Source organism: Portunus trituberculatus, chromosome 46 (assembly GCF_017591435.1).
Source record: "Portunus trituberculatus isolate SZX2019 chromosome 46, ASM1759143v1, whole genome shotgun sequence".
NCBI lineage: Eukaryota > Metazoa > Arthropoda > Malacostraca > Decapoda > Portunidae > Portunus > Portunus trituberculatus.
Window position 1 is genome coordinate 3,725,456 of NC_059300.1, and position 27,594 is coordinate 3,753,049.

Below are 27,594 nucleotides of genomic sequence, written 5' to 3' on the forward strand. Positions count from 1 at the left end.
ATTCTTCTGGGTCCTCAGACAGCGAGAGGTATATAAACTGGGTAGATGACAGACACGGCACGAAGGAGCTTCATTCCATTTCGTCAGGAGTTCTGGACAAACACAGACCTTACGAACACCCTTCCATCACCATGGCTAACTCCACTGGACCACAGATGGCTTTCTACGGGTATAACTCCTAATCCAACGCCTTCTGTTCCTCCTCCAGCTGCAGTCTTCCCTTAGTTTTCTTTACTCTTGGACACCACTTTATCATCTTCCTTCTTCTCTTTCATCACCTTTTCTTTTGTAGTATTTTTTTTGTTATACACCACCTGCTCCATCTATTTCTTTCCTCCTCCTCCTCCTCCTCCTCCTCCTCCTCCTCCTCCTCCTCCTACCTACTACTACTACTACTACTACTACTACTACTACCACTACTACTATCCCTTTAATTTTTCTTCCTGCAACAGTATTTCCTTGTCTTACACTTACTCCTTCAACTCCTTCACTTCCTCTTTTTGCAGCAGTGTTTCTTCAACTCTTAGACACCAGGTCCGCCTACTCCTTCACCTTTTTCACCCTTTCCTCCTGCAGCAGCGTCTCTCGTCTAATTCTCACACGTCCTACTGCAGTAATGCTTCTTGTATTTTTTCACAGCACCTCCTTCTTCTCCTTTTCCTATAGAAGTGTTTCATTATTCCATACACTTCCTCCTCCAAACCTTCCACCACTGCTTCATTTCATCCTCCTTCTACAACAGTGTTTACTTTTTTTATTTTTTATTTCCTTACTCTATTTCTAAATGTCTTTTTTTTTTTAACCTACTTTCCTTTCCTGCTACAGTTGCTTCCCCATTTACTTATTTTCCTTCTTTAATAGTTCATAGTCTTATCATTGTACAGCAAAATATATTTCTTAAAAAAATCACTATACTCGTAGTAGTAAGTAGTTCATTTAAGTTACTATCTAAAACTCATCTTATTTAATTTATTGGGATTATATCTTGCGAGGGTAGATTTTTATGCATCTCTCTCTCTCTCTCTCTCTCTCTCTCTCTCTCTCTCTCTCTCTCTCTCTCTCTCTCTCTCTGTATGTATGTATGTATGTATGTATGTATGTATGTATGTATGTATGTATGTATGTATGTATGTATATATATATATATATATATATATATATATATATATATATATATATATATATATATATATATATATATATTACTCCATTTGGCCTCTTAACACACACACACACACACACACACACACACACACACACACACACACACACACACACACACACGTAGTGTAGTGGTTAGCACGCTCGACTTACAATCAAGAAGGCCGGGTTCGAGTCCCGGCGCGGCGAGGCAAATGGGCAAGCCTCTTAATGTGTGGCCCCTGTTTACGTAGCAGTAAATAGGTACGGGATGTAACTCGAGGGGTTGTGGCCTCGCTTTCCCGGTGTGTGGAGTGTGTTGTGGTCTCAGTCTTACCCGAAGATCGGTCTATGAGCTCTGAGCTCGCTCCGTAATGGGGAAGACTGGCTGGGTGACCAGTAGGCGACCGTGGTGAATTACACACACATTTTTCTCATCATGCACATTTTTCTCATCATGCCAAGTGCCTCTTACCACCTCACCTTATCTCGCACCCTCACCCTTCACCCTTGACTTCCTGCAGGTCTCAGGGTATGACCTTTGGATATCCAGAGGGTGCGAGTATCGTGGATCTAGTTAGGCCTGAAATCAAACCCTACGTCCACCAGCACTGGTACAACTACCCCCCGGTCAACCCAATGTGGCACTACCTCCTTGGTGTCATCTACCTGTTCCTTGGAGTTATTTCTATCATTGGCAACGGCCTGGTGATATACCTGGTCAGCAAATGCAAGGTATGTGTGGGTGTGGATTAAAAGGATTTATGTGGATATGTACATTCAATTGCCGGACTGAACAAGTCTGGGGTAATGAATGTTGGTGACGTAATGTTTGGATTTATGTTTAGCTTGTCTTCTCTTGTGTTGTTGTCATTAGAAAAGTTAATCAAAATTGATTTCTAATAGTGTAGAAGGATGTACTGACAAGAGTTCCTATTATATTGGGAGAATCACTACTAGTATTCTTATAATTTTCTATATTCATTACAATTATTGCCTGCATATACAATGTTATAATCACCAAACACTGCTACGTTGCATTTTACCCTATAAATATGAAATCCCGACCTTCCTACAACTCAAATTTTCTTACTTTTATCAAAACACACAAATACTTCAGTTAAACAGGTCAAAATCAATCGAGTGATTCACCCCAAACATAGGAATTTAGGATTCAATAATTGGAAGGTGAGGCTGAGTTTGGAGAGCTGAAAAGTGTGATGTGTGCAATACTAGAAGGATGAGGAAAGACTTACTTAGGTCGATGATCCTCTTCTCACCACCTTAATCTTCCTCCCTCTCTCCCAGGCTCTTAAGACTCCCGCTAACATCCTTGTGGTGAACCTTGCTCTGTCTGACCTCATCATGTTGACCACCAACGTTCCTTTCTTCACATACAACTGTTTCAGTGGTGGTATGTGGATGTTCAGCGCGTTCTACTGTGAGATCTACGCTGCCCTGGGTGAGTCATCTACTCCTGCACTCACGCACCTCACACATCCACGCGCCAACGCACACTCATGACAGTAACGACTAATTATAAAATTTTTGTCTTCATCTACAGCTAGCTACCTTCTCCTGACACATTACTCTCGCCGGCCACTCTATGGATACATGACACTGTATGGATACATAAAAAAACAAACATTAAAAGATACTTCTATGCTACACAGAAATGTCACTCCTAGACCGTCATGCTAATACAATAAGGAAAACACCAATCACACAAAGTTGTGTTACAATAACGAACATGCTTAAGATCTTCACACAAGCGCGCACGAGCGCGCGCACACACACACACGCAAGCACGCATGCACACAAGCACGCACGCACGCGCACACACACACACACACACACACACACACACACACACACACACACACACACACACACACAAAAAAAAAAATAATAATAATAATAATAATAATAATAAAAAAAAAAAATAATAATAATAAATAAATAAATAAATAAATAAATAAATAAATAAAAAAAAATTACTAATTACTGGAAAAAAAATGTTTAACACTATATATAAGTTTAAATGTTTTCCAAATCACTACACCAGCATCATATCGTAATTTACACCTGTCTTTTTCTCCCACAGGTGCTGTTACTGGCGTGACCAGCATCTGGCTGCTGTGCTTTATCTCCTTCGACAGGTACAACATTATCTGTAATGGTTTCAATGGACCGAAGCTGACCACCAGCAAGGCCATGTTTCTGACCTGCGTCAGCTGGACCATCTCTTTTTGCTTCGCCTCTACTCCCTTCCATGGCTGGGGCAAGTACATCCTGGAAGGTATCCTGACTTCCTGCAGCTACGATTATCTCACTCAGGACTTCAACGTAAGTCCACCTGCACCCAAAGCACAACATTTATCCTCTGCAATACCTAACATCACTTTGATAACATTACCTATGTCTCCACGTGCTGATAGTCTTTTTTCCAATAACAGACCAGGAGCTACAACATTGCCATCTTCGTCTTCGACTATTTCCTCCCGGCCGCTATCATCATTTTCTCTTACGTGTTCATCGTAAAGGCGATCTTCGCTCACGAGGCCGCTATGCGCGCACAGGCCAAGAAGATGAACGTGGCAACCCTCCGCTCCGGCGTGAGTCTTTCCGCTTTGGAATTGGCTAATCAAAATGGTTATAACACTCAAAGCTCGCTACAATCACATTCGTTTTGTTTCCATAGAGTCTTGAAGTAGAAGAAATTCTACTACTAATCAACATCCTTCTGTTCCATGTGTTCCAGGAAGCCGAATCCCAGCGTGCAGAGATCCGTATCGCTAAGACAGCCCTTTTCAACGTTTCTCTGTGGTTCATCTGTTGGACTCCGTACGCTCTCATCAGTCTACAGGTTCGTCTTTGCTTACCCGCCTAAGAGATAATGGGAGTAACAAAGGAGCCACACCATGAAAATCATGGAATTTTGCGAGCAGTTAGCAGTTTTCAATGGAACCGACAACGCTTCTGATTAATCTACTATTGAACATTTGTAACTTCTTTTATATTTCCATCTACGAAAGATATACTGTAATAGTGATATATGGATATATGAGCGGGCATATGCTTAGATGTGGGAATAATGAGTGACACGGAACACCCAATGCCATTGTCCAACAGGGTGTGCTGGGCGACTTGACTGGAATCAATCCCCTGGCCACCACCCTACCCGCCCTGCTGGCCAAGTCCTGCTCTTGCTACAATCCTTTCGTATACGCCATCAGCCATCCAAAGTTCCGTCTGGTGAGTAGCAGCGACCACAAACGCATAAGTCTTTCCATAACATTAACTATTACCCATGTCACACTCAAGAATCACATCATCTTATCCTCTATTCCCTTTACTGCTCTACTGTGCCCTCGTATTAACTGTTGTCCTTGGTCTTCATTCACACTCTACTCTGCAGGCCATTACCCAGTATATGCCTTGGTTCTGCGTGCACGAGACGCAAAAGAATACTAGTGATTCCCAGTCTAACTCCACCGTAGCTGAGGACAAGGCTTAAGTAGAAGGATACCGATTGAAACGGCACAAGACACGAAATCGAGTAAGTAATGAATCAACCATCACTGCTTGTCCCACCTTTGTTTTCATCTCAACACGGACAAGGCCTACTTGGAATTATAATAGGTAAAACCTTATTTTTTTCCTTGTTGCAATGTTTTCTAACGCTCTGCCTTATCTTCACCACAGACTCCTGATACGTTACGACTTTCGATCACCCGACAATGCGCACGACTCCTCATCGAATCCTACGCCCTTAAATCCGTAAGCAACAAGAGGCCTCTTGGTATTTACCACTAACAATAAATCCTAGCAAATGTTCACTGTCTTCTTTATCTTGTCGTACTGTTAGTCAAAAGCCATAAGGGAAACATGACACTGTGGATGGGAATATATCACACAAATTTAATACGAGTAAAAAACATACGAAAATCAACAAATGTAAACCACGAGATGAAAAGGCAAACATAAAATTGAGAAATCTGAGAGTACCAAACAGAATAGCGGAAAAATGTTTAATATAGTTAAAGGTGAGAGAGTAAAAGGTGTTAATATGAAGGAATGAACACAGAAATCAATAACAATAAACTAAGAAACCAAAAGGAAAACACATCACATAATGTTCCAGAAAAAAAACACTACATTTATAAACAGAGAAAATGGAAGTAAATATATCATTGGGAAAATTGTACGCGCACAACAGTGCAAACTACGGTGAAAAGTATATATAAGAGGTGAACAAACATAACCATTTGAATTTCAGCAATACCGCAGATACAACAAGGAGGGTTTGAATAAATCACCATTAAAGAGTAATCATGAAAAAGAATACATACTCATAAAATCACAAGACAGGACATGAACAGGGCAGGGAGAAATGAACACTATTACAGATACAAGCAAGTTGTGACTGTGTGACCGTGTGACCGTTAGGAGAGCAGGAATGACAATGAATGAAACTGGGATAGCAGCACCGACAACGAAGCTGCTGTGATTGGATGGTGGTGGTGATGCTCCTTGACGTCACGAGGAGGAGCGTGGCGAGGTGAAGGTGTTGCAGAAAGAGAAAGGAGAAGGTGTTGTAGAGAAAGGAGATAATGGAATAGATAGTATAAATAAAAGATAAGATATGTAATAGGAAGAATAAGAGAGAATAGCGAATGTTAAGAATGGAAAATTGATTGGAAAGAAAATGGATGAAGTTATCAGGAAAAAAATAAATAAATAAATGGAAGAGGATACAGTATACTGGAGAGAGAGAGAGAGAGAGAGAGAGAGAGAGAGAGAGAGAGAGAGAGAGAGAGAGAGAGAGAGAGAGAGAGAGAGAGAGAGAGAGAGAGAGAGAGAGAGAGAGAGAGAGAGAGAGAGAGAGAGAGAGAGAGAGAGAGAGAGAGAGAGAGAGAGAGAGAGAGAGAGATAACTTAAAGAAACAACAGAAAGTATAAATCACAAATGAAAATAAAAAATCACTTAACCCAGCACTTTGAAAACATGGGTCACAGAAAGACCTCGGAGCATCACACAGTTCAGTACCACAGTGACACTCAACTCTCACAATTTTCTCTCAAAACAAATAACAAGCGAACAACACATAACTCAAAACCTTCCTTTCCTGGACATGGTATTAATTATTCGTACACACACACACACACACACACACACACACACACACACACACACACACACTAACGACCATTCCTTATTACTTGATTGCTTTTTTATAGTCTTGTTATGATCGTGACATACACCTGAGCAGTGCTTAATGTTAAGTGGGGATTTCTGGCACACTCTAGAACACAAAGCCCACGAAGAAGTGAGGGCAAAATCATGTCATCCTCCAGCCACCGCAAATTGTAACGCAAGCTAACATAGGAGCTCCCCCGGCTCTCCTTAATGGCTTCGGTATTGAAATCAAAGGCATTAAAGTATCATACTGTGGGAAAAACTCTCGTGGCATAAGAAATGAACTAACGAAAAAATTTATGAAATATTTTGACAGCATAGAAAAGTTAAATATTCAATTAAGAAAAAAAAAACAGCATTTCTTTTGCGATATTCAATCTTATAAGATCAAAAATTAATTTGTTCAATTGTACATTAATCATTTCACTGTTGTATATCTTTACATATATCTTTATAATCATACGTTCTTCGTTATACCAAACCATTGTTATACTCCTGTGGACAGGAAAATACTAAAATCTACATTTTATTCTCTTTCTGTACTCAATTTGTCAGTGGAAACGATGTTGCTCTGAATGATGCCAAAATATGATCAAAGCAGTATGGTCCGTATTCAGAAACGCATTTTTCTGTTATCAAGAGCATTTTCAAAGACCACAGATATGATAAGCAGCAGTGTCAGGAGTGTTTTTCTTTTATGAAAGAGGGGATAATTGGCCACGGGCAACAAAGAAAATAAGTAGGACCTACTCAGTTGCTAGTCCCCCTTACAATTCTAGCAGGGTTAACCAAAAAAGCGGGGATATATGTCTTGAAACCTCCTTCTTAAATGAAGTCGTCATAAGAAGTTGGAAATTCAGACATGGGCAGAGAGTTCCAGAGTTTCCCAGAAAAAGATATGAATGAGCGAGAGTATTGGTTAACTCTTGCATTAGAGGGTTATACAGAAAAAGTGTGAGAGGTAGAAGAAAGACTGTGCAGCAAGGCAGCAGAAGGAGGGAAGGCGTGCAGTTAGCAAGATCGGAAGAGCAGTTAGCATGAAAAGAGCAGTAGAAGACCGCAAGAGACGCAGCATTCCGGAGATGAGAAAGAAGCTGAAGACTGTCAGTCAGTAGAGGAAAGTTGAGAAGAGAAGCTTTTTATTCCATCTTATCTAAAAGAACTGTGTAAGTGAAACTCCCCCTATACATGCGAAAAGTACTCCATACAAGGGCGGATGAGGCCCTTGTACAATTGAGCAGTGTTTAGCAAGTTGAAAAATAGACTTTGCATGATTCCAGGCAGAAATGCGAGTATAAATTGCATGAGATTCAGGTGATGGAATGCTCAAGTACCTTTTGTGGGCAACTTTTCTATCATGTATAGCACGAGAACAGGCTGTGTTAAACCAAGGTTTAGAAGACTTAGATTAACGAAAAGATTAAGGAATGTACGCCTACATGCCAGACACTATCACCTCTGTTATGCATTCAACATACATAAATGGATCTCTGACATGGAAACAATAATCATCCCACAGAAAATCAACATAATACCTCCTGTGGTCTACCTAATTAAAAGAGACAAAACGTCAGAGGCACCTCCTCTTTGGGGGATCCTGAGGAGGAATTGAAGAAATAGGACAAGATTGTGGAGGAGCCAAACGAAGATGAACAGCATAAGCAGAAGGATTAAGGGTAAGGAAAAGGTTAAGAATGTGGGGGCGTATCTCCAAGATGATCAGGAATACGAGAAAGGTATTGCACCAGTTGATCTCCAAGGATGGAGATCTCCGCGTAAGGATAGAGAGACAATGTGCTCCACTTTAGAAGTTAAGTAATTAGAATATTTCTTAAAGTCACAGGAGTTAGAGAAGAGAAAGATGGCACACATAAACTTAGAGAGTGACTTTTGAGTCGAAGCCTTATGGTGGAAAACTCAGAAAATTCAAAGATGTGGGCACGAGAGCAAGTGAAGTCGTTGCGGTTATAGACACAACATCCAACTTTGGAGCGAAAATGAAGATAGAGCAAGGACAGAACAGAAAATATATCATCAAACCCGCAAAAACACCCTACAAGTTCATCTTTTGAATGTAGCAGAGTGAAAAAGAAATGCCCTAAAAGTGTTGAGGAAGCAAGGGTTGCCAGATGTAAAGATTCCATTCTTTCTTTTCAGCACTAGAGATAATTCCAAGTTTCATAAAATCTGACAAGCTACTAGAGCTGCAATATCAATGGACGAGCAGCTGGAGACGAATTTTTAAAGTCTCCATCATTACAAATACAATCTTACACATTATGGCTTCATGTAAAGTTATCCTGAGTAAAATAAAATTCAGTTGTGGTACTGAACAGCTTAAGATTTCTCTAGCACAAGGGAACAATACTGGCATCAAAGGCCTCTTGTATTTGCACCGGTGATCTGAATCTAATTCACTGCCGTAGTGCAGTTTCCCCTCTAAACCTGTCTCATGAAAACAAGAACGGAGGAACAATTTATTCAGATCATAAAAACTCTGGCGTAATAATAGTAGCTTTTGATTTTATAGTACTTGGGGATGTAGAAAAACGCGATAGTAATGTTGTTCGTTGTATATTAATAAAATAGAAAATAAAAGCGTAAATAGATAAAAAAAAAAAAAAAAAACAGGTACTGGGATGAGCCACACGTCCAGTCTCAAGGCGGACTGGAGATGCACTAAAGAGACCAGCATGTCATGCCTATGAGGAAGGTGAGGGTTAATCTCACTTCACATGATCCGAGAACTTGCGATAGCAGGGCCCTGTTCCAAGGCGCAATACGTAACCATTATCTTATCCGTCACGTGAAGTAAAAAAATCCACTAGAGCGGGGGAAAGAGTATGACAACAGGGTTTGATGATGTTTGTGCGTGCTCCGGCACATCACAGCCTCTGGAGGTAGTACGCATACCCCAGCGGGAAGAAGTCTTTGATCGTCAAATCAATTAATTCTATCCATCCTTATATAGTATACCCTGAATCTCACAGGACTCTATGACATCTCTTTTTCTCTCCTCCTCTCATCTCCTTAAAGCTTTATTTCTTCTATGAATAATGTCTACAGCGTCTAAAATACATAGGATAGCAAAAAGAGCTAGCTCCTCTACGATGAACGGACGACATCTGGCAGTCTCCGTGGGGCTGCCATTTTGGCTGACGACGTGCGAAACTGGTAGGTGGGTCTCATGGTACAATAACGAGACAGGTAGACGCACGAGAGTCTTGAACTCACAGCCCTACTGGTAAGTCTTCTGAAACGCTGTTTCTGTGACGTCATCCACTCGCCTAGCCAGCTCTGATCACGATAGTCTGCTACTCAATAAATCATGAACAATTAATATAAAACTTTTTTCTTTTCATGATTCATTAGCTATGCAGTCGAAAATTAAATATGATACACATTAGTGATTGAATGTTGATGATATTTCATAGCGATAGACAAGATATTGTACGGATAAAGACATGTCAGATAGCCTAGTAGATGTGGCTCAAAAACATTGTTAGTGGATTTTTCAAGCCATATACATTATGCATAATTGCATAATGCACATTGATTTCCTCTGATCCTCTTCGCCTTCATGTACCTTCGTCGTCTTCCTCAGCACCTCACTGTTCTCTCTACATATAAAACTACAAGAGGCTAAAGGCTAATGCACGTATGAGTCTAAAGGCGATCCACACTATACAGGGACGGTCACGCTCTGTTTACAGTGCTGTCACATACTAAATGCATTTCAGTGAGGACCGTAAGCCATTGAAATGCATGTAATATGAATGGACCGTGAGTGCATACCGCTATTTAAACGTGGCAATCTATTCCTTTAGCTTGCATCGGCCCTAAACTATTCACACTTCATATAGGTACTTTATTCTTGAGTGTAAACCCATGGTACAAAAACGAGAGACATCAAAAAGTTATTGTAGCCTGTAAGGCTGGCATAGCCTGTAAATTATGGACTAGGTCTAGGCTACTAGTAGAACTAATTTCGTTCATTAGGCATAAGCAGATTATACAATTTCTAATTTGGAGTGTTGAAACTGATCAGATTTAGCCAGTAAATCTAAGTTTCCTTACCTGTATTTTCTCCAGAAAGGCCACTTCCATTATCGTGTCCACGAAATGGCAGATTTTGATCAGGGACTGCCTCAGTTTTAGATCCTCCAACTCCTTGGAACTGGGGAACCTAATAACTCATATTTCAAATTGCGCTTAATTTGGGTGGAACTAAAATGTTGCTCACAAATCACGGCATTATTTACGTTTGCTGTGTCAGCACGATAGCATTTTTGGAGTCACTGTCTTGCGATGGTCTTGTTCTTGGGGAGTTTATAATATTTAAAATTACTAGACTTGACAGGCGTGCATCCATACACTGCACAAGGTCTAGCTTTGCCCATACTAACAATAAGAAATTAATATAAAGGTACATGAAACATACAATCCAAGATCAAATTCTGCCACACGTGTACACTCACTCGAAGATATGGAGTTGTTTACACGACCGGTTGACGTCACTGAGTCAGCTGGTGGTTCCAATAATGTTCTCGTGCGTCTACCTATCAAAAAGTTATTGTACCATGGGTGGCTCTTGTCTCACAGACTTGTGCATTGTACACATTATCTTGATATTACAGGTTACAGCGACACACAGCGGTATCCTACTGCTGCTGCTGCTACTGATCCTCCTCCTCCATTCTGCCCAAGCGGTTCCCGCAACACACGTCACCGCTCTATTTTCACCTTCAATTTTTAACTAAATAAAGCAAAAAACAGCATATGGTAATAGAGTATTTTTTAATCAGACCCACTTGAACTATCATATCCCTGCGTATGTACCTTAACTCGCGGGACACCCTGTATATATATATATATATATATATATATATATATATATATATATATATATATATATATATATATATATATATATATATATATATATATATATATATATATATATATATATATATATATAGGTGGGCACTTCCGGGCACTGTCCCAGAGAAACCGTCCCGCGTGCTCGCTTCGATTCCCGGCTCCCCCTTCGCAGCTTCTCTACCCAGCTGATTTGACGTCATATAAAATGAGAAATATATGGTATATAATTTTGTTTTTGCGCAGGGGTTCCATGAGACATGTCATGTATTTTATTAAGGGTTACGCAAAGGTATAAAGGTTGAGAAACGCTGTCTTATTCGTTACCAAATTCTCTCTCTCTCTCTCTCTCTCTCTCTCTCTCTCTCTCTCTCTCTCTCTCTCTCTCTCTCTCTCTCTCTGACCAATAGCGTGGCTTCATATATGTGACGTCAAATCAGCTGCGTGGAGGAGCAGCGAAGTGGGAGCCGGGAATCGAGGCGAGCGCGAGGGACGGTTTCTCGGGGACATTGCCCACTTCTATACCTCGGTCTGCACCTCCGCTCCTTCGTACCTACCTGACTGTCAACCAAACGAGGTGCGGAAAACTTTTCAAAAGTACGGAAGTAACAGGTACGGATAGGCGACATTTTAAGTCCGTACCTCCGCACCTGAGACAGGTGGAGAAAAGCGAAATTTTGAATCCGTACTTCCGCAACTGAGATTTTCAAGGGAAATAATAAATAAAGACGACAGTCCGCACTCCGTAGCATTACTTTCAGCCGTTTTTGGCGGTCTGTGCTACCAAGCATATTTTCCGCCATTTGAGTGACGTCACTCATTTAGGTCTAAGCATACTCTCTCTCTCTCTCTCTCTCTCTCTCTCTCTCTCTCTCTCTCTGATGATGATGATGATGATGATAATGATGATGATGATGATGATGATGATGATGATGATGATGATGATGATGATGATGATAATAATAATAATAATAATAATAATAATAATAATAATAATAATAATAATAATAATAATAATATTGAACACAAGAATACAAACTTAAAGCCAATATTACTACATGGTGCTGAGTGTTGGACATTAATGATGAAGCTGGAATACAAGATAAAGGCAGCTGAGATGAGAGTACTCAGGTTAATTAGGGAAGTTACGTTCAAGAAGAGACAGGATGAGGAATGTACATATGAGAGGAATTAATCAAGAGTGAGGCCAGTGTTGGAAGAAGTCGAGAGAGCAAGGTTGAGATGGTCTGATCATGTAATGAGGTAGGAAGAAGATTGGCATGCAAAGAAATTTATGGATTGGATACCAAGAGGAAAACAATCGCGTGGCAGGACTAGGAAAAGATAGAAACAAGTTGTTGAAGAGAGCCATAAAAAGGGAAAAAAATGGACAAGATGACTCAGAATATGAAGACAGCGATGGATAGAAGAGTATAGTCCGGATGTCATCGAGCTGACAGACTAAGCCAATTTGGCGTCAGGAGAGAGGTGAGGGTAAGAGTAAATAAAGTACAAAAATATGCATGTGTTTGAGAAATGGACCCACATTAGGGATCATCATCATTACTTTCAAGAACATCTAGAAGAGTTTAGCACATAAACTTGTATGTCTGCAAGAACAACGACAAGGACAACGGCTTCTTCACACATGGAGCCCATACAAATGTGGCGCAGCACGTGCCTCTTCCGCAAAAAACGTTTAAGGACTTATTGCTATTCTATTTTCTCTTTTCACTACTTTTTTTTTTTTACGGTAAGGCGCTATTAGCGCCTGTAGGCACACTTGAAGAGTGTATGGGAAGCGCTGTTCAGCTTCCGCCCATTACTGGCCCAGGCAATTTTATTTTTAGTGGTACCCATATTAGGGCCCATATCATCTTCAGTGTAACCACCTAGAACCTGGGTATCATGGTGATATGTAGGTGACTTTAAACCACTCGACAAATGGCAAAGTGTTTTAAGGCTGTACGTGGTGGGATTCGAACCTTCGCGTGGACGTCTGCCCGATCCCACCACCACCACCACCACCACCTTATCCACTATGCCACCGCCTCCCTAACTACTACTACTACTACTACTTCTACTACTACTAACACTACCATCTTCAATACTGCTATAGAAGCTACAGGGCAAGAACTTCAAGACAAAGTTTAGTAAAAGTATAGAAGATTGTCACCCAACACCTCACAGTGGATTGAGGCACAGTACATCCCAAACTGAGCCTGAGTTCTCTAATATGTATGATTTTCAAAGACAATTAGGATGTTTAGTTTCCTGGGTATTCTTCTCACTGAGGGTGTAGGATCCTTGTTATATTTAGATAACAGACATTTATATAGAAATATACATACAGGAGATCGATAGAGGTAAATAGATAGAGAAAGCAAGAAATACACAAATGCATATATGCATACATACATAATATATATCCATGCACAAGCACACACGTAGACAAATAGACAGACAGAACAATAAAGATAAATAAGCAGACAGCCAGACAGATAGAAATGGATAAAAGACAAAAACATGCTGGCACACATATAAATAAACTGATAAATAGACAAATAGACAGAAAGAAAAAATAATAAACAGATATAGATCGATAAGTGTTAACACAGCTAAGCTAGAGAAGGTGGGGGGCTTCCTCTGCGCAAACGTAATACATTAAGCAAGTTTTCTTCAGAGTCCTCAGGCAGCGCGGAGTATATAAACCGGGTAAAAGACAAGCACGGCACGAAGGAGCTTCATTCCGTTTCGTCAGGAGTTCTGGACAGAGGCACACTTTACGATCGCCCTTCCATCACCATGGCTAACTCCACTGGACCACAGATGGCTTTTTACGGGTATAACTTTCTTCAACGTCTTCTATTCCTCCTCCAGCAGCAGCCTTCCCTTAGTTTTCTTTACTCTTGGGCATCACTTTATCCTTCTCCTTCTTCTCCTTCTCCTTCTCCTCCTCCTCTTCCTTCATCACCTTTTCTTTTGTAGTAGGGTTTTTTTTTATTGTTTGACACCATCTCCTGCTACTACTGCTGCTGCTGCTGCTACTACTATTACTACTACTACTACTACTACTAGTGCTACTACTACTACTACTACTATTACAATTTTTCTTCCTGCAACAGTATTTCTCTATCTTACACCTACTCCTTCAACTCTTTCAGTTCCTCCTCTTGCAGCAGTTTTTTTTTTTTTTATTTCTTGGACGCCAGGTTCTCCTACTCCACTTATTTCACTCTTTCCTCGTACAGCAGCGTCTCTCGTCTAGTTCTTACACGTCCTACAGCAGTAGTGATTCTTGTTTTTTTTTTTTTTTTTGCACAGCACCTTCTTCTCCTCCTTCTCCTATAGATGTGTTTCTATTCCATAAACTTCCACCTCCTACTCTAATCAACACTGCTTCACTTCATCCTCCTTCTACAACAGTGTTACCTTCGTGTTTTTTTCTTAGTCCATCTCCAATTGTCTGTTTTCCTTACCCTCTTCTCCTTTCCTCCTACAGCTACTTCCAAACTGTTTATTTTCCTTCTTTAATAGTTTATGTTATTATTAAGCAGCAATATATGCCTTATTTATTTTTTTATCTTAGTTCATTTGTTACTATTCAAAATCCATCTTATCTCACTTATTGGGTTTATGTCATGCGATGGTAGATTCTTATGCATTTCTCTCTCTCTCTCTCTCTCTCTCTCTCTCTCTCTCTCTCTCTCTCTCTCTCTCTCTCTCTCTCTCTCTCTCTCTCACACACACACACACACACACACACACACACACACACAACTTTTTTTTCTTTTATCATGCCAACTGCCTCTTACCATACACCTCACCTTATCTCACACTCTCACCCTCCACTCTTGACTTCCCGCAGGTCTCAGGATATGACCTATGGATATCCCGAAGGTGTGAGTATCGTGGACCTTGTAAGGCCTGAAATCAAGCCGTACGTCCACCAACATTGGTACAACTATCCCCCCGTCAACCCCATGTGGCACTACCTCCTTGGTGTCATCTACCTGTTCCTTGGATTCATTTCCATCATTGGCAACGGCCTGGTGATCTACCTGTTCGCCAAATGCCAGGTAAGTGTGGGCGTGGGGCAAAAGGATTTATGCGGACAGGTTTGGGTAATGAATGGTGGGGATGCAATGTTTTGTTTAATGTTTGCTTGTCTTCTCTTGTGTTGTCGTTATCATTAAATCAAAATTTATTTCTAATTGTACAGAAGGATGTTTTGACAAAAGTTTCTGTTATATTGAGAGAATCAATACTAGTATTTTCTATTATCTTCTACATTCATTACAATTACTACCATTATAAGTGATAATACTGGCCTCTACCTACATATACAATACATAAAAATATAAGAATTTAAGAAAATGAGGGAACCTGCAAGAGGCCGCAAGGCCTATATGTAGCAGTCCCTGTGTGAACGAAATTACCTAATACCACATATAATCCTTATCCATAAATTTGTCTAACCTTCTTTAAAAATACTGCAAACTTGAAAATCAAAACCATTTACAGAACTATGTTATAATCACTAAGCATTGCTGTGTTGCTTTGTACACTATAGATATGAATTTCCGAACTACAATTCAAATTATCTTATTTTATCTAAAAACGAAAATACTTCAGCTAAAAAGGTCAATGAATCAATCGAGGGTTTCATGCTTACGTTCTCCTTGCTCTATGTCTATGACACCTGCTCTTTTAATGTTAAGTTTCTCAATCTCAGTCACACAAATAAGATATAATAGTAAAGTCATATATGCAACAAGATATTCTAGGTATCACAAGGCAGACATTACGTAATAAAAACTGAGGATTCCGTAATGAGAAGGTGAGGTTGAGGTTGGAGATGTCAATGACAGAGTGTGATGTGTATAATATTGGAAGGATAAGGCAATACCTGTTGCAAGGGATGACCTTCTTAACCTTTCTCCCTCCCTCCCAGGCTCTTAGGACTCCCGCTAACATCCTCGTGGTGAACCTCGCATTTTCTGACCTCATCATGTTGACCACCAACGTTCCCTTCTTCACGTACAATTGTTTCAATGGTGGTGTCTGGATGTTCAGTGCTACCTATTGTGAGATCTATGGTTGCCTGGGTGAGTCATCTGCTACACATGCACTCACGCACTTCACACGCCCACACACAACCGTACATTCATGACACTTAATTAGACCTAATCTACAACTGGTTACCTTCTCCCACTCTATGGACACATGACACATTATCAAAATACTAACATAAAAAGGATTCTTCTATGCTGCACTTAAGTCACATCTAGACCATCATGCCGATAGTATAAGGAAAACACCAAACACACGAAGTTGTGTTATAATAAAGAAAATGCTGGAGATCTCCGCACACACACACACACACACACACACACACACACACACACACACACAAAGTAGGTATGGGATGTAATTCGAGGGGTTGTGGCCTTGCTTTCCCGGGGTCTGAAGTGTGCTATGTTCTCAGTTCTACCTGAAGATGGGTCTATGAGCACTGATCTCTCTCCGTAAAGGGGAAGACTGGCTGGGTGACCAACAGTCGAGTGTGAATACACACACACACACACACACACACACACAAGAGTAGTTACTCAAATTTTTAACACTACATATGATTTCAAATATTTTCCACATCACTGCTCCATCATGTTTCTTTTACCGTGACAAGCATCTCAGCGTGACTCATGCCTCTCCTTTTCTACCACAGGTGCTATTACTGGCGTGACCAGCATCTGGCTGCTGTGCATGATCTCCTTTGATAGGTACAATATTATCTGCAATGGTTTCAATGGACCAAAGCTCACTAACGGTAAGGCCGTCGTCCTGGCCTTAATCAGCTGGGCCATCTCTGTTGGCTTTGCCATCGCTCCCTTTTTCGGCTGGGGCAAGTACATCCTGGAGGGTATCCTGACTTCCTGCAGCTACGACTACCTCACTCAGGATTTCAACGTAAGTCCACCTTTTTTTCTATGCCCTGGCCTCTAGCGCCTATAGGTACCTCGAAGGGTATTGGAAGTGCTGTAAAGCTTCCACCAATTAGTGGCGCAGGCAATTTTTTTTACAGCAGTACCTTTATTAGGGCCCATATTACCACCCAATCGCATCTTTGATGTAACCATCTAGAACCTTGGTATCATGGTGATATGTAGGTGACTTTAAACCACTCGACAAATGGCAAAGTTTTAAGGCCGTACTTGGTGGGACTCGAACCTACGCTTGGGCGTCTACCCGATCCCACGCTCACCTCCTCATCCACTACCCCACTGTCACCTACACCCAAAGCACAGAATTTACCTCTGCAATACCTAACAACACTTTTTATTAATATCACCGATGTCTTAACGTGCTGATTTTCTTTTTTCTTTCAATAACAGACCAGGAGCTACAACATTGTCATCTTCGTCTTCGACTATTTCCTCCCGGCCGCTATCATCATCTTCTCCTACGTGTTCATCGTAAAAGCTATTTTCGCTCACGAGGCCGCTATGCGCGCACAGGCCAAGAAGATGAACGTGACAACCCTCCGCTCCGGCGTGAGTCTTCCCTCTTTGAGACTGGCCAATCAGCAGGCTGATAACACTCAAAATTCACTAAATGCATACAGAGACTTAAAGCAGAAGAAATTCCCCAATTAATTCTGTTCCATGTGTTGCAGGAAGCCGAATCTCAGCGTGCAGAGATCCGTATCGCTAAGACAGCCCTTGTCAACGTTTCTCTGTGGTTCATCTGTTGGACTCCCTACGCTCTCATCAGTCTACAGGTTCGTATTTGCCTCCCGCCTGATTGACATCATGCCAACACACAGATAATGGGAGTAACAAAGGGAGCCACACCATGAAAATTATGGAATTTACGAGCAATTAGCAGTTTTTAATGGAACCAACAACACTTCTGATCAATCTACTTTTCAAACATTTAAGACTTTACTTCTACATCCATCTGTGAATGATTAAATATAGTGGTGATATATGGATATAGGTGCCGGTATAGGCATAGGTGTGGAAATAATGGGTGACACAGAACGTCCATGAACATAATAATGCCATTGTCGAACAGGGTGTGTTGGGCGACTTGAGTGGTATCAATCCTCTCGTCACCACCCTTCCCGCCCTGCTGGCCAAGTCCTGCTCCTGCTACAATCCTTTCGTGTACGCCATCAGCCACCCCAAGTACCGTCTGGTGAGTAGCAGCGACCCCAAACACAGAATTCTTCCCATAACAATAACTATTTTCCAAGTCACACTCAAGAACCACATACAATCTTATTCTCTGTTCCCTTTCCTGCTCTACTGTGCCATCGTATTATTTTTGTCCTTGGTCTTTACTCACACCTCTCTCTGCAGGCCATTACCCAGTACATGCCTTGGTTCTGCGTGCACGAGACGGAAAAGAAGAGTACTGATGACTCCCAGTCTACCTCCACCGTAGCTCAGGATAAGGCCTAAGAAGGATACCGACTGAAACGCCACAAGACACGAAATCGAGTAAGAAATTAATCAACCATCACTGCTTGTCCCACCTTTGTTCTCTTCTAAACACGGACAAGCCCTATTTGGAATTATAATAGCTGAAACCTTCATTTTTTCCTCGTTGCAATGTTTACTAACGCTCTGCCTTATCTTGCCCACAGACTCTTGACACGTTACGACTGAAACCTTCGATCACCCGACAATGCGCTCGACGCCTCATCGAACCCTATGTCCTTAAATCCCCAAACAAGAGGCCTCTTGGTGTCTACCAATACCAATAAATCCCAGCAATTGTTCACTGTCTTGTCTATCTTGTCATGTTGTTACTCTTAAGCCACCAGGGATACATGACACAGTGGATGGGAATTAGCACAAAAATATCACACAACACAGAGGAAAAATAAGTTGTGATAATGAAAAAAAAGTGTTAATATAAGTAAATCATATCATATGGAGATCAACAGATGTAAACTATAGCATTGAAAGGCAAACATATAACTTAAAAAACCTGAGAGTACCAAAGAGAACAGCGGAAAAAAATATAATAAAGTTAAAGAGGGAAAAGGTGTTAATACGTAGGAAAGAACACATAAATCAATGACTATAGAGTAAGAAACAAAATATAATAGACATAAAACTAAAAGCAATACATATGTAAACAGAGAAAATGGATGTCTATGTACTTGTAAACACATCATTGGGAAAAAAAGTAAGTGCACAACAGTGCAAACTAAGACGGTGAGAAGTAAATATAAGAGGTGAACAAACATAACCATTAGAATTTCAACAATACTGCAGATACAACAAGGAGGGTTTGAATAAATCACCATTAAAGAGTAATCATGAAAAAGAATACATACTCATAAAATCACATGACAGGACATGAACAGTGCAGGGAGAAATGAACACTGCTACAGATACAAGCAAGTTGTGACTGTGTGACCGTTAAGGCGGTGTCACATTAGCACTTTTTCCGTCGATTTTTCAACGTTCCGCATGAACTTATCGCATGAATTTATCAGACGATAGGGATCGTTTCCGTCTGCAAATTTTCCGCCTTTGTTTACATACCAAGACCAAGACCACAAAACTTGCCGCGTCTCCCCAACCTGCTTCTTCGTGCATTGGTTCTACCACTAACCATGAACGCATCCATGCACGCTTTTTGGCTTGTTTAGCTCGTCTAAGTTTCGTAATACACAGTATTACGTTCAGAGCAGCGTATCTTTGCTGCAGCGTGGCGCCGTGGCCTCCATGTTTGTTTACATCGTCGGTCTGTGTTGGCGGGAAGTGACGACGAAACACCGTTTGTGTGTGACAGGCCGCAGCCAAAATATTGTCGATTTTCTGAAAAACGACGGAAAAAGTAGACGGAAAAAGTGCTAGTGTGACACCGCCTTTAGGAGAGCAGGAATGACAATGAATGAAACTGGGGCAGCAACACCGACAACGAAGCTGCTGTGATTGGATGGTGGTGGTGACGCTCCTTGACGTCACGAGGAGGGGCGTGGCGAGGTGAAGGTTTTGAAGAATGAAAGGAGAAGGCGTTGAAGAGAAAAAAAGGAAAGAAAAGAGATAGTGTAAATAAGAGATAAGAAAAGAAATAGGAAGAGGTAAGAGAGAGTAGTGAATGTTAAGGAAAACTGATTGGAAAAAAGATGGATGAAGTTATCAGGAAAAGGGAAGAAATAAATGGCAGAGGATACAAGAGCATACTGAGAGAGAGAGAGAGAGAGAGAGAGAGAGAGAGAGAGAGAGAGAGAGAGAGGGTAAAGACAATTGAAGAGGAAAGAGTTGAAAAATGAGAGAAAACACTTAAAACAAAAAGACAGGTGAAGAGGAAAATTTACAAAGAAAACAATAAGAAATATAAATCACAAATAGAAATAAGAAAAGAAAAAATAAAACACTAATCCCGACACTTTGAAAACATGGGGTCACGAAAAGACCTAAGAGCACCACACAGTTCACTACCACAATGACACTCACAACTCAAACTTTTTCTCTCCAAACAAAGAACATACGAAGAATTTATAACTAACAACCTTCCTTTCCCGGATATGATAGTAACTATTGGTATATATACACACACACACACACACACACACACACACACACACACACACACACACACACACACACACACACACACACACACTAACGACCATTCGCTATAGTCGTGTTATGATCATGACATATACCTGTGCGGTGGGGATTATTAGCACAGCCTAGAACACAAATCACTCGAGGATTTATGTGATGTATGTTGCCCCCAAGTGGGGGCGACATACATCACATAAATCCTCACATCCTCCAGCCACCGCAAATTGTAACGCAAGCTAACATAAGTGCTCTCCCGGCTCTCCTGAGGGGCTTTAGCAAAGTATTATAATGTTGAAAAAACTTTCGTGGCATAAGAAATGTACTAACGGAAAAAAATTGTGAGATATTTTGACGGCATAGAAAAGTTAAATATTCAAGTAAGAAAAAAGGACGCAACAGCAAAGTATTGCTGTTGCGTTACTCAATCTTATGCGAATATAAAATCTGCTGAATAGTACATTAATCCTTTCACTGCGACATATTCTTCCATAAACCTATACAACGATTCAAATGTTTATTGTTAAATTAAACCATTGTTTAACTCCTATAGACCAGATAATACTAATATCTATCTTCGTTTTCAAAGTGGAGATAATTTCAAGTTTCAAAAAATTTGATGAGTTACTAAAGCTGCAACACTAATGGACAACTTGTTTGAGATGAATTTCTAAATCCTCCATCACTGCAAATACAATCTTACACATTATGACGTCTTATAATGGTATACAGAGTAAAATCAAACTCAATCGCGGTACTGAAAAGCTTAAGATTCCTCTAGCACAAAGGAACAACAATGGTACCTAAGGCCTCTTCTATTTGCACCGATGATCTGAATCCAATTCACTGCCGTAGTGCAACTTCAAATCCATTCTAATCCTGTCTCGTGAAAACAAGAACATGCAGATCAGTTATTCAGGTCATAACATCACTGGTGCAATCGTAATAACTCTTTTATTTTATAATACTTGGTGGTTTAGAGATACACGATAGTAATGCTGTTCGTTTTATATTAATAAAGTAGACAGTAAAAGGGTAACTAGATAAAGAAAAAAAAAAAACTGCTGCAAGGAGGAGCCGCTTGTCGAGCCCCGAGCCGGACTAGAGGTGCACTGACGAGACTGGCAGGCATGCAGCTCAGGTCATGGCTATGAACCAAAGTGAGTGCTAACTTCACTCCACATGATTCGAGGACTGGGTGATGGAGGTACACTGACACGCATTCTAAAATACAGATTTATCTAAGTAAGACATGTAATAAGAGCGACTACGCACTATGGAATTACAGACCACAAAGAAAACACTAGGAAATAACTAGAGGCCAGAAATAAAGAAAATAAGGCATTTATATGAAAATATTTTCAAAATAAAGCGAATAAAGCGTTTCTATACCAAATACATTATAAAATAAAAAGATAACCCGTATCTTTGCAAAATTGTAAAAATCATACTGAACTTACACACACACACACACACACACACACACACACACACACACACACACACACACACACACACACATATATATATATATATATATATATATATATATATATATATATATATATATATATATATATATATATATATATATATATATATATATATATATATATATATATATATATATATATATATATATATATATATATATATATATATATATATATATATATATATATATATATATATATATAGATAGATAGATAGATAGATAGATAGATAGATAGATAGATAGATAGATAGATAGATAGATAGATAGATAGATAGATAGATAGATAGATAGATAGATGGATATATAAGCATGGGATGTAGTGGGCCATGGCAGATAAGTACTTCATACCACGAATAAAAAGACCACATTAACAGGACAGTAAAAACTGCCACCATATGCAAAGACTAACGGCTAAGAAATCCAGTCTCGAAACAACAGGAACGGTAAACAAGCAACACATAATGTATTGGTGGGTAGTATGCAAGGAGCAGGGACGTCCACAGGAAACAGCAAAATGGCACTGTAGACATGGTGGAACAGTTAGCAAGCGCAGTAGCATTGAAGCAAACAGGGCACATGATTAAAAAAGAGACGCAAGTAATCCTTCATCCCACCGCTGACAACATTTTCTATTAGTACTAACTTTTATAATGTAAAGCAAGTGGTCGTTTAGAGATACACAATAGTAAGACTGTATGTGTGTAAATAAATAAAAAGAATGCTGCCAGGAGGAGCTACAAGCCAAGTTCTGAGGCAAACTGAACATTGGCTGAGGAGACTGGGATGTGTGCAGCTTAGGTTACGGCTTTGGACAAAGGTGAGAGTTGACCTTACTCCATATAATCCGAGGCCAGTGCTGCAGCATGGCGAGCGTCAGAATGAACAAACTGAGAATGGAAAATGCAGCGCAATAGAGTACTGGTACAATCTTTAACGTTGTATTTTTTAATCTTATCCTTTTTTCTATTATTCATCTATTTATTTTTTTTCTATTTAACGAAAAGGTTGAGAAATGGAGGCATGCAGGAAACTATACAGTCTCATTTCATATTTTCGAATAGTTGTTCAAAGTTTATGATTCAATCCATCTTTTCCCTTTCCATGAAGGCCTATCTCGTACTATGAACTTTTCCTGAATAATACCTTCATTTCCTCCTCCAATATATTTATTCATTCATTTATCAATGGTCTTTATCGCTAATGTCATTATAATTTATTTACTGTACTACTGTTATTTTTTTATGGCCTATAGCTCCTGTAGGAATACTTGAAGAGTAAATGTGTGGAGCGCTGTTAAGCTTCCGCCCATTAGTGGCGCAAGCAATTCTAGTTATAGTGGTACCCATATTAGGGACCATATCACCACCCAAGCGCATCTTTGGTGTAACCACCTAGAACTTGGGTATCATGGTGACATGAAGGTACCTTTAAACCACTCGACAAATGGCATAGTCTCAAAGTGGTATGTGGTAGGATTCGAACCTAAGCGTTGACGTCTGCCCGATCCCACGCTCATCACCTTATCCACTACACTATGTTGCTCGTTCATTCTTTTCTTCGCCTTTCGCAGCCTAAAGAACGGTGGCGTACTGACACGTGGCACCTACTGAACCATGTTTACCATGAACGAAAACTATCTATTCCACCTCTCATCAATTTCTACAACACATTACTTCCCTAATTATACGATTTTGATATATGCATATGAGAGAGAGAGAGAGAGAGAGAGAGAGAGAGAGAGAGAGAGAGAGAGAGAGAGAGAGAGAGAGAGAGAGAGAGAGAGAGAGAGAGAGAGAGATGTCATGATTATTTTTGCCTTACTCTGCCAAAGGCAGCATTATTTACCTCAATTATTCAGTCATGCAGTGTTTAGCGGCAATGAACGGCTCCCAGTCATCATCTTCGAAGTATGTGAGTGTGTTTGTGTGTACGTGTTATGAAAGTGCACACACCACATCCACAAACATAAATATAGAAAACCAAAATCATATATCAGAATGCACTCTGCTAAGACAAGAATTGCAAGTATTACCCCATTTTCAAGAACTTGTGAAATAAAAAGAGTAAAACATAATAAACATTTGGATAAGTACAAGTAACAACATATCACATTACATTACTTTGGAAAGAGAGTAGAGGATCACCATCAATACTTTCAGTATCTTCATCTAGAAGAGGCTAGTACATTAACATAGGTGTCGACAAACGCCACGGTGAGGCTAACGGCTTCTTTGTCACACCTAGAGCCCATAAAAGTGTGGCGCAGCATGAGTCTTCTGCAAAACCGTGGAGTTAGTGCTGCTGATTGTTACCGTTTTTTTTTTTTCTGCTTATTGTCCTTTGTCTTCCTCTTTCTTCCTCCACCTTCTCTCTCTTTTATTTCTTTTACTAATACTACGTTTGTTGCAGCTATCATTTCTTGTTCTCATTCTCTTCCATCTTCTCTTTTTTCTACTAACACTACTACTACTACTACTACTACTACTACTACTACTACTACTACTACTACTACCGCTACTAATACTACTGCTTCTACTACTACTACTACTATTAATAATAATAATAATAATAATAATAATAATAATAATAATAATAATAATAATAATATTACAACCACCAATACTACTATACAAGGTACAGGGCAAGGACTATTAAAAAAAAATTAATTTCGCTTTTCAAGGTGGTCACCCCGCGCCTCCTCAGTGGAGTAGGCCTACATCCCAAGCAAACCCTGCACTCTAAAACGCGATATTCTCTAATGTGTATGATTTTCAAAGACTACTTGAATGATTAGTTTCCTGGGTATTCTTCCCACTGATGGTGCAGGATCCTTGTTATATTTTGATAACAGACAGATAGGTATATAGATAGAAAGGTAAAATACAAGAGATCCATAAATATAAATAGATAGACAGATATAGATTCATGCCGCCGTGGTACAGTGGAATCATGCGTGCTTTGTGGTCCAAGGGGTCTCCAAGCGCACAGGTTCGAATCCTATCCACGGTCCGAGTGTAGGTTGGGCTTCCTCACTTGGGGCAACGGTTTCCAAGCGGGTGGGCTTTGAGACAGGAGGTACCCGAGAAAAGTATCCCCTTTAGCCCATAAATTCTCGTGAAAAGCCCACATGGTATAAAAAAAACCATGCATACATACATGCATACATACATAATATACATTCATGCACAGACACACACACAGACACACGGACACCAGACAGAATAATATAGATAAATAAACAGAAACAGACAGAAGACAAAAAAAAAAGTACGGGCAGACAGATAACACTGGTCAATACATACTGACAGATAGACAGACAAATACACAGACAAAAAACAAATGACAGAAAAAGATAGCAAAATAGATAAAAGTGTTAACGCAAAGAAATGTGAGAAGGTGGGGGGCTTCCTCTGCGCAAGCGTAATACATTTAGTAAGTTTTCTTCTGGGTCGTCAGGCAGCGAGAGGTATATAAACCGGGTAAAAGACAGACACGGCACGAAGGAACTTCATTCCGTTTCGTCAGGAGTTCTGGAAAGAGGCTGACCTTTCGATCTCCCTTCCATCACCATGGCTAACTCCACTGGACCACAGATGGCTTTCTACGGGTATAACTCCTAATCCAACGCCTTCTGTTCCTCCTACAGCCGCAGGCTTCCTTTAGTCTTTATACTCCTCCTCTTCCTTCTATGCAGCGTTTTTACTCTTGGACACCATATTTTTCTCCTCTTCTTGCTCCTTCTTCTTCTTCTTCTTCTTCTTTTCCTCCTCCTCCTCCTCCTCCTCCTCCTCCTCCTCCTCCTCCTCCTCCTCCTCCTCCTCCTCCTCCTCCTCTTCTCTTGCAGTACAGTTTGTGGATTGCTTTACACCACCTTCTCCTCCATCTCCAACTACTACTACTACTACTTCACTTTTTCTTCCTGCAACAGTATTTCTCTATCTCTTACACCTCCTCCTACAACTCCTTCACTTCCTCCTCTTGTAACAGAGTTTCTTGAACTATTGGAAGCCATATTCTCCTCCTCCTACTCCTTCACCTTTTTTCCCTTTCAGCAGCGTACTTTTTTTTCAGTTATTATATCTCCTCCTGCAGAAATGGTTCTAGATTTTTTTTATACAACCTTCTTCTCCACCTCCTTTACCATTTTCTTTCTCCTTTAGAAGCATTTCTTTATTCCTTACACCTCCTTCTCATACTCCTACTACTGCTCCTTCACTTCCTCCTCTTTCTACAGCAGTGTTTGCTTCGTTAATCTTTTTCTATATGTCTTTCTCCTCTCTCTCTCTCTCTCTCTCTCTCTCTCTCTCTCTCTCTCTCTCTCTCTCTCTCTCTCTCTCTCTCTCTCTCTCTCTCTCTCTCTCTTCTCTGTGTGTGTGTGTGTGTGTGTGTGTGTGTGTGTGTGTGTGTGTGTGTGTGTGTGTGTGTGTGTGTGTATATATATATATATATATATATATATATATATATATATATATATATATATATATATATATATATATATATATATATATATACATATATATATATATATATATATATATATATATATATATATATATATATATATATATATATATATATATATATATATATATATATATATATATTTACTTTTACTTTTATCTGTCTGTCTCTTCTTGCACTTTGTCTGCATGTCTACTTTAATCAATCTTATTCTCTTCTAATTTTTTCAGTCCATTTTGTCACTCTACCATTATGTATCTTTGTAAGCACTTTTGTCCTACACACACACACACACACACACACACACACACACACACACACACGGCCCGGTAGCTCAGTGGTTAGAGCGCTGGCTTCACAAGCCAGATGACCGGGGTTCGATTCCCCGGCCGGGTGGAGATATTTGGGTGTGTCTCCTTTCACGTGTAGCCCCTGTTCACCTAGCAGTGAGTAGGTACGGGATGTAAATCGAGGAGTTGTGACCTTGTTGTCCCGGTGTGTGGTGTGTGCCTGGTCTCAGGCCTATCCGAAGATCGGAAACAATGAGCTCTGAGGTCGTTCCGTAGGGTAACGTCTGGCTGTCTCGTCAGAGACTGCAGCAGATCAAACAGTGAACTACACACACACACAAACTTTTTTTTTTATCATGCCGACTGCCTCTTACCACCTCACCTTATCTCACCCTCACCCTCCACTCTTGACTGCCTGCAGGTCTCAGGTTATGACCTATGGATATCCCGAGGGAGTGAGTATCGTGGACTTTGTAAGGCCTGAAATCAAGCCGTACGTCCACCAGCACTGGTACAACTACCCCCGTCAACCCCATGT

At 40.2% G+C, this 27,594-nt stretch overlaps 2 protein-coding genes across 2 annotated transcripts in view; both read left to right on the forward strand.

Annotated features, from left to right (window-relative positions):
* Window positions 1-72: 72 nt before the first annotated feature.
* LOC123519846 (compound eye opsin BCRH2-like) lies at window positions 73-4,976 on the forward strand. The gene is made up of 9 exons (XM_045281419.1): window positions 73-169; window positions 1,665-1,875; window positions 2,449-2,602; window positions 3,245-3,486; window positions 3,597-3,755; window positions 3,902-4,006; window positions 4,273-4,395; window positions 4,559-4,699; window positions 4,846-4,976. The coding sequence occupies exons 1-8, from the start codon at window positions 132-134 to the stop codon at window positions 4,655-4,657; spliced, it is 1,131 nt and encodes a 376-aa protein (XP_045137354.1). The 5' UTR covers window positions 73-131; the 3' UTR covers window positions 4,658-4,699; window positions 4,846-4,976.
* Window positions 4,977-13,890: 8,914 nt separating this feature from the next.
* Window positions 13,891-27,594, forward strand: part of LOC123520249 — a 36,861-nt gene continuing 23,157 nt past the window's right edge. The window contains exons 1-3 of the mRNA XM_045282357.1: window positions 13,891-14,060; window positions 15,086-15,296; window positions 16,172-16,325. Of these exons, the coding sequence (XP_045138292.1) occupies window positions 14,023-14,060; window positions 15,086-15,296; window positions 16,172-16,325 (403 nt within the window). The 5' untranslated portion in view covers window positions 13,891-14,022. The remainder of the gene's footprint in view (window positions 14,061-15,085; window positions 15,297-16,171; window positions 16,326-27,594) is intronic.

Coding starts and splice junctions, on each gene's coding strand:
- LOC123519846 (XM_045281419.1), top strand. CDS start 132: ATGGCTAACTCCACTGGACCACAGATGGCTTTCTACGG. Junction 2,603..3,244: donor TGAGATCTACGCTGCCCTGG/GTGAGTCATCTA, acceptor TTTCTCCCACAG/GTGCTGTTACTGGCGTGACC. Junction 4,396..4,558: donor GCCATCCAAAGTTCCGTCTG/GTGAGTAGCAGC, acceptor TCTACTCTGCAG/GCCATTACCCAGTATATGCC.